At 29.4% G+C, this 9,275-nt stretch overlaps 1 protein-coding gene across 1 annotated transcript; it reads left to right on the forward strand.

Moving 5' to 3' along the window:
* The first annotated feature begins 785 nt into the window (after positions 1–785).
* LOC123903265 (casparian strip membrane protein 1) lies at positions 786–2,413 on the forward strand. Its single transcript, XM_045953217.1, has 3 exons — positions 786–1,114; positions 1,247–1,370; positions 1,976–2,413. The coding sequence occupies exons 1-3, from the start codon at positions 867–869 to the stop codon at positions 2,189–2,191; spliced, it is 588 nt and encodes a 195-aa protein (XP_045809173.1). The 5' UTR covers positions 786–866; the 3' UTR covers positions 2,192–2,413.
* The last annotated feature ends 6,862 nt before the right edge of the window (positions 2,414–9,275 follow it).

The raw sequence follows: 9,275 nt of genomic DNA on the forward strand, positions 1-9,275 counted from the left end.
ACCAAAAGAAAAAGAAGAAAAAGTACATGAAGTAGTTCTCTATTTTTTTTTTTTTTTAAATTAAAGTAGTTCTCGGTATATGAAATTTTGTAAATTCGTTATTATTATTTGGAATAAAATTCATTATTTTCTTAAATGTATATAAATAAAGGTTTAATTATATTCATATACCGATAATGTATAAATATCTTTTATACTTACACTCGATCACATTTTCTTAAAGAGTCATACAAAATGGTGGGTTGTGATTGGTTGACGGTATCAAAAGTTTTAATGAATTCGGTTCTTTTAAAGTGAATAATTTATTTTAGAAAGTAAAATGATTAATCTTAACCATCTTTTAACAAATTACAGAAAAATATTGAAATACACCGTAACAAGTTATAGAATTGTTAGAATAACAACCTTTGTTTACACAAAAAAAAAATAAAAATAACAACCTTTGATTTTTACTTTAGATGATCGAAATTTAATTTTAAGTGTATAAAAATTAGTCTCGTTTAAGTGACAAAGCATCCAATAGCGTGTTATGGATTAGGGAGAATACTTTTCTGATTAACGGATTAAGTGAAAATGTGATTAAAAATGTGACATAATCTCTACTTTCTTTTGCTTGCTATGAAAATGTAATATATTATTAAAGTGAAAAAGTTTCCATAACAACTTCACTTGGCATCACTTTTTTTTTTGGTCAGGACATCACTTGTTTAATTATATAAAAACATTGAACACCCACTCCACTCCTCTAATCTCTATATATAAGCTTCAAACATTAATACATTTGTATCATTGTCTTATTAATTCATACAAAGAAGTAGCAAATAACCTTCGAATATAATTAGCTTCTATCATATTCAAATCTAAAAATGTCAACCAACATTGATATCCAAGAGTCAAGCAAAGATACCAAAGGAAAAGCTGTTTTAGTTACAGCCCCTGCAAGGCCAGGAGGATGGAAAAAGGGCATAGCAATAATGGATTTCATTCTAAGGTTAGGCGCCGTAGCATCTGCTCTCGGCGCTGCTGCCACGATGGGAATGAGTGATCAGACTCTCCCTTTCTTCACCCAGTTCTTTCAGTTTGAAGCTAGCTATGATAGCTTTACTGCCTTTCAGTATGTAACATTCAACACTATAAAGATTTTTTATAATGTCAATCATCGTAATCGTTATATCATTAAAAAAATTGAATTTAAATATAATCATATTCTAAAGTTCGTATGATTGGTTATGATTTGTTGACACAGGTTTTTTGTTATTACAATGGCTATAGTGGCCGGCTATTTGGTCTTGTCTCTACCCTTCTCTATAGTAGCCATTATTCGCCCCCATGCAACTGGACCAAGGCTTTTCCTCGTCATCCTAGACACCGTAAGTTCTCTATTCTCTAACTCTTGATCACAATTATAAATTGCAATCCAATCACGATCTTTAATATTAGAAAGAAAATAACCGAGGTCAAATATAGTTGATCGATGTGGGCATAACCACAGTCGCGTTGCTATTGCAAAACATCAACTCATAAAACTTGCTCTTAATTTATCAAATTTTGATGTAACACATTTCTAATTTTACCTTTCATTTGAACTATTTTATTCTACTTTATTTAATCAAATAACTATTTTTCGGAATCAGATTTAGTGCAGTTACTGTGTGATGCAATAATGCATATGAACTGTCCGATCACGATCTAAATTGAAGTCATGATGTGACGGATTTGATTTTCTTAGTGGTACTTTCTCTGTATTTAATCTGAAACGTCAGATCATAAATTAACAATCGAGATTCGAAACAGCGTACAACTATGTGCTTTCTCTACAGCCAATCCAAATTCCTATTTATATGATCACATAAAATTTCAGTACTTTCACTATTTTGTCGAGAAAACGCGACAAATATACACGTTAGTGCCCATCTGTACGCTAATATTAGCATCATTTAGTTATGTATTTTCTGTTTTGTGTTTATGATTACAGGTATTTCTTACTCTAGCTACTGCTAGTGCTGCTTCAGCTGCAGCTATAGTTTACTTGGCACACAATGGTAATCAAGACACAAACTGGCTTGCAATTTGTAACCAATTTGGAGATTTCTGTGCACAAACAAGTGGAGCAGTTGTGTCATCATTTATTACTGTGGTTGTTCTAGTTCTGTTGATCGTGATGTCTGCTTTGGCTATTGGGAAGCATTGAAAAATTAAGATTTAATTATGAGATATCTTGAATTACCTATGTTAATTTTGTGCATGTTTGTTCTATTTCATAAATCTCTTCATTAGTTTGTGAGGCTTTATAGTCATCATGTGACAAAGTGATTATTACATGTATCAATTTCGTTAGATGTTGTGATGGAATATTTTGTACAAGATTTGTGATTTATAAACGTTTGTATCAATGTATTTAATTTTGGTTTAATTGCAATTTTGTCTTCTTATTTTCACAATTTTGAAGAATTGGTTTACCTAACACATATTTTGTCTAAAATATAGTGATACAACATACTTTAAATTAACTTTATAAATAATTTTTCTTATAATTTTATCGATGTTGGTATCTTTTCATCATAAAAACATATGTCGCGTCGTTTATAACATATCATATATGTCGTGATTTTATTTTCAGTGTACTTCCTAAATTTATACTAATTACTTAAATTTTACTTTGTTACACAATTCCTGTGAAGACGAATCTTTATAAATATTACTCCATTCGTTTTCTTAAAAGTGTCCAGTTAGAATGATAATACCAAATTAAGAAAGTGGATTTATGCATCCTATCTTCTTATTACACCCTCATTTTAATTCACCAATAAATTCCTTTTTTTTTTTACCTAGTACTCATCTTATTTAAATCTTCCATGAACCATTATTATAGGTAACAAATTTTGTTTAAATCTGAATATAACAAGGAAGCAATAAACTTTCCTATCGTAAAAAAATCGTACAAACTTTCTTTTTTATAAAAAAAACTTTAGTTTTTCAAATATATATATATATATATATATATATATATATATATATATATATATATATATATATATATATATATATATATATATATATATATGGGACACTTCAAGTGAGAGGAGTGTCTTATTGTGAGAGATGAGAGCCTTAAATCCTGACCATCTGATCAAAATTAATGGTTGTGATTAAAACATGTCAAATGCACCTTTTGTATTCTGTTTCGTCCCAATTCCCTGTTCCATCCCCTTCACCGTTGCATCACATATTCACACCTCACAACAGAGATTGACAAAGGGTATAATTAATAAATCGTATCTTAAAACACAAACTGGACAGTTCATTAGAAACGCTAAATATGATAAAACTAGACATTTTTAAGAAAACGGAGGGAGTATTACTTAACGATAAATTGTACACTTGTCAAGTGTCGGTCAATATAGCTTGTTGTTACTATTGAATGTGTCTATTTAACATAAGATAAAGAAAATAAATATTAGTGTTTCAAAACTCAAGATATATCATTTTTCTCTCATTTTTATTTTAATGTTTGCATTGATTACTACACTATTCAGAGGATGCTGAATAAATTTGTTTGTGTGCATCCAGATCAGGATACACATACACATATAGAACTCATCTTTTGTATTGACTGCTCTGTAGAGCGCTTTCAACGCTAGATTTTCTATATGGACACGATTGATATACAAAGTTTAATTTAATTTCTTTTTACTTTTGAGTTAACGAGCAGAATCAAGTTGTTTGCGAACTCGAATGAAGTTGATTTTTCCCTGATAACTAGATACTCTTAATTTATATATAAAAAAAATGTTGTCCAGAAGACGTGATAATCATCTATACCACAGATGATTGCTGATAAAATTATGGACGAACGTAATCTTCACTTGCGGTCTTCAGTGTCTTGTTCACAAGATGAACATAGTGCAATGACTACTTGTCTTCATTTGCAGCACAAAGGAAGGATGATCCACATCATCTCAGTTCTTTGTCTTTTTGTTAAAGTCTTATTACACTGTCCAGAGATTGAGCATCTTCTTGACTTAGACTTCTTTTTCTTTTGCGGTATTGGTCCAAAGGGTTATCCAAAATCCTATTGTGCAGAGGATCATAAGAATTTACTTGATAGTCTTGTTACGAATGTTTCTTATATCTACACACTTGAACACACAATTAGATGAATTGGGCCCATTTTTTAATTGAGTTAGCAAATGGCATGGTGACACGTGTCAACCATCATTAAAAAAAAGTGGGAACTTGGCTACCCATTTCATGAAATTGGGTCATCTAGCCCATCCTAGGTGTCATAAATATAGTGGTTGACAAAATGCCACTTATAATACAATTAATGCAGCATGTGGTTGTTTTCAAATTATGGCAATATAATTTGCAATATTTATAAATTCAACCTCTATAGACTAAGACTATACTCGTAATTACTCTAATTACTCTGTTTAATTCCCAATGTTGTAGTTTTCCATACCTGCACATCATAAACATTCCAAGAGAAACGCAACTACTAATGTATCGTAGTTATGGGTTTTTTTTAATTTTATTTTATTTTATTTTTGTTTTGATATTTTAATTATTTTAATTAACTTGCTTCCAAAAACTATTGGTTGGATCACAGTTAATTTATTCATACAAAAATGATTTATTTTTGCTCTTTTTTTCTTTCATAAATCTTATTCAAATTTTTTAAAAAATAAAAAACCTTCAAAATAACTAATAGAATGACTTTTCTTTTTTATAAAAAGAGTTAAATAAGTTTTTCGTCCCTACAAATATATTGAATTTGGTTTTATTCCCTAAAAATAAAAATGAGATGTTTTCAATCCCTAAAAAAAATTGTTTTATTATTTGTCGGATGTATGTTGTTTATCATTACAAAATGTTAACCTTCTAAGTTTAGTCCTTACATAATTTCTATTAAATTTTTAGTCCCCGTAAAATAATCATGCATTCAGTTTTGGTCCATACAACTAAGACAACATGTATTTTTTTTAATGATTTTTTAGCATGTATATTTTTTTATTTAGAACATTATAAAAAATTTCTCAAAAAAAAAAAAAATTAAAAATTTGATTCCTATCTCACGATTTTTGTTAGTTTTATCTTGAACTTTTGCCAATTAAAAAAAATCATATTTAATTCATATAATGTTAACAAATTCTAAATTTTAGTAAATAAAATTTATATGATATTTTAAACATGTCTATAAAAAACCATTCAAATATTATAATAATATAAACATGAATACTAAAACTCATTCAAAAATTAAGGAGTACACATGAGTTGACTTTAAAGCAAGGACCAAAAGTTGGACAAAATAAAAGATGAAAATGACTTTGATAAGAGAGTCAAAGAGTGCTTGAAATTGTTAGGAGAGAAGTGGATGGGGCCCGAACGGTTTGTGTCAATCCACTAAATCGACTCGGGATATCGACTGACGCGGATTATTATGGTGGCCCACCCCTTGTTTGTTGAAATGTTCGCGGAGACATCATCATCACGATTCTGGACGGCAACGCGCGCCGTTTCGGCGTGATTCGACACTTGCATGCTCCTTGCGTCGACCTGTGGGCTCCCCATTCGACCCGTCTTGAAACATGGATCAAAGAGTCTGACTTGTGTGCGAGTCAGCGAACATTTTCGCTAATTGGAGGGATCCTCTTGTGGGTTGCATCGCTAGCCGACCCCAATCTTCTGTGAAGGGTTCGAGTGAGAGCATAGCATTCCTGTTAAGACCAAAAAGATGGAGAATGACGGTAACTCTGCAAGTGCACAAAATCGCTACCAAATAATAAAGTGATAAGTTATCATTCTCCACAAGGATTGTGCCAAAGTTACTAGTTTCGCTTAGGAATATGGATAGTTGTCTTCCTTTGTTTGTTTAAGAAGGTATCTTTGCGGGTACTTTAGTAAATACAGGAAATATATGCAGAAATTAAATGACTGAAAAGTAAATGTTGTGTGTGTGACCACACGGGGTGGTTAAGTGTGGTCGGATCCCTCCCTTACTCCTGTTTGGTTGCTCAATTATTTCTCTCTCCTAGGATTTAGACTATTGAAAATAGGTGCGATGTATTTATTATTTGTGTCTATTTTTATTACAAACTTCTACAGAGCCTAGTTAAAGGTTACCCTACTTTATTTAGACACCCTGATTCAGAACTCCATTTTTTCGTTAAAACTTTGGTCTCATCGCCCTAGGGACCCCTAAATTATAAGTTGTAACGTTTGCCTAAAACTAGTCACCTACCCACAGACATACTCTACAAGGTAGAATTTAACGTTCTATTCCAATCTTATACTAAGACCGCATATATTGAATTTAATGCTCTCATGTAGGCCTTAGCACGCTGTCCTTCGGTCGGGATTACTAACTTCGTTTCCTATTCGATATCCATTAGGTCCTTCGATATCCACTAGGTCCTTAGTAGAAATAATTGAATTTATATAAACAACTAATATAAATAGTACAACCAAGCATTCGTAAGGGAGTTTCTCGACTCCACCTAACCTAGGAAAAATAAATTACAAATACAGAAAGAAAAGAACCTTATTGGCCTTGGAGTTCCTTGACCTCCTTGCCTTCTCCTTAGAGTTCTCCTACTCTAGAGTGAATATTCAAAGTATTGAATATTTTGGAATGTTTGTGAATGAATAATAGTGGAGGAAGGAGGCTCTATTTATAGTTTTACAGCTAGGATTTTTTGCTTATTTTTCAAGTCATCATAGTGCCACGATGACAAGCCATCGTGCCACGATGGTAAAGATTTTCAGCAGATTTTCTTCAATTTTAACCGTCTTCTCATCGCGCCACGTTGAACCTCATCGTGTGTACGATGGTGCGCTGCTTTATTCCATTTTTGCCCTTTTTTGCTGCTTTTTCCACTTTTCTTGCTTCTGGTCCTTGTGTCTTCACTTTTCCCGATATTTGCTTGCTTTTGGTCTTTAATTACTATAAAAACTACTCTAATCTACTACTAAAAACATCATATAATTGGTTGTCATCAGTGAACTAGATAATTGGGTCAATTTGAATTTAAAATTTACAATCGATTTATTTTTTAACCTGATTATAATAATTATTAAAATTTAAGACAGTGTAATTTTAAAATAATTTTTTATATTAATTTAAATTAATTAAGGCTATGTTTGACAACAAAATAATGGATGAGCTTATAGCGAATAACTATTTTATAATGCTTAAATTAGCTGATTAAATTTATATTTTTTTCATAAAATTAGTGGTTGAATTTGTTTATAAATAATAATTAATGACAGAAAAAATGTATATATATATATATATATATATTTTAATATTTAGTTATTCTAAGTAATTAAAATGACGGGGTAAATAAATATTTTAAGTAAAATGTATAATTTTTTTTTAATTTTTAGTTATTTTAAGTAAAATGAATAAGGGCTCTCGTTTGAATTGACTTATTTTTTAACTTATACAAAATAACTTAAGAAAATAAATAAATATTCATGTGTTATTTATAATCTTGTCATAGTAGTTTATAAAAAAATAATTTATGAAGATACAATTTTCGCTAGTGAAAACTTATAAATTAACATAAAAGTTTATTTATTTGCACAAAGTATTTTTCATAAGCTTAAAAATAAATCAAAATAAACTAAAGGCGGTAAAAATAAGTTATTGCTCGTTTTTTTTCAAGAAAATGGTTAATCCTCGTGAATTTATAAGGTACTATAAGTTATAACTTACTATAAGCTCAAAGTTATCAAAGAGTCCATTAATTTTTTATAATTAAATTATATTTTACTAGTTCTAAACACAATAAACAGACTAATAATTTATTTCAATATATTTTAATTACATATAGAAATATAAAAAATGAAACTTTAATTAGTATCTATATATATAATTCTTAAATAGTTCTCCTAACCCTAATCCACTTAGACCAATTAAATTGTTTCATTTAGCCACATCATCCATTTAAATCCAATTAAACCACTCTACAATGCCACATCATTTCTACTTATATTATTATTATTATTATTATTATTATTATTATTTCATCTCTATGCTTTTCATATTCTACATTTATAAAATTATGACTTTTTAATATACACTCACTCAAGCCTTTACTTAGCCTTTTAGTTTTTTTTGATGAATATAATAACTTTTGCTTACTATATTATAATAAGAAGAATAAAAAAATACACACTAATCTATATATATAATTCCTAGATAGTTCTCCTACTATCCATCTTAACCCTAATCCACATCACCCACTTACATCCAATTAAATCACACAATAATGCCACATCACTTCCTTATATTATATCATTTTCATCTCTATTTTTTTTTGTTTCCACATCACTTCCTTATATTATATCATTCTCATCTCTATTTTTTTTTTTATATTATATCAATCTCATAATAAATAATAAAGAATTATGTTTCTCCAATTATCCAAAAATTGATGTCACAAGATGTTACAATTTTCTACATTATTATTGAATTATACCTCTCCAATTATCCAAAAATTGATGTCACAAGATGTTACACTTTTCTACATTATTATAACATTTCTTAGTGACAATGAAGATGAACATAGTTGGATTCTCTTTCAACATTTATCCCATTTAAATGTCAACCGTTTTCATAGAAACAACAAAGAGTTTATAATTTAGTCACACAAAAAAATACGAAGAGTGTATACATTATTGACTTAATTACATTATAATTTTAGAGAAGAGTGAAGGTTATGCAAAAAGTTAGGTTATGGGATTGAAATATATAATAACCATTATCATTATCATATTTCATTCAATTTTAGTGTGTCGCCTATGCGTTGCACTATTGCATTGGCTGGCGCACCCCACAAAAAAAAATTCATTCAATTTTGATGGTCCGTACTCATTCTCTATACATATAGGTATATATATTGGTTGGAGGAAGTGATAAGTACATCACTTTTATATTATTATTATTATTATTATTATTATTATTATTATTATTATTATTATTATTTTCATTTTATAATACTTATTTTCAACATTATAATATAAAATACCACATAACACCTGTGCATCGCACGGGTGTGGGACTAGTATTTTTCAAAGAACAAATATGGCGTTTGTAAACTTTGAGAAGATGAACAGCACACTTAATTGATCATAGGAATTGCTAAAAGTTGCAATTAATGTATTTAGGCTGAATATGTAATTATACATAATATCATGTACTAATCTACTATAAATAATAGTGGTGGCACAAATTTCTAGTTTGACAACTTGGATGGGTAGTAGCATGGGTA

Source organism: Trifolium pratense, linkage group LG1 (assembly GCF_020283565.1).
Source record: "Trifolium pratense cultivar HEN17-A07 linkage group LG1, ARS_RC_1.1, whole genome shotgun sequence".
NCBI lineage: Eukaryota > Viridiplantae > Streptophyta > Magnoliopsida > Fabales > Fabaceae > Trifolium > Trifolium pratense.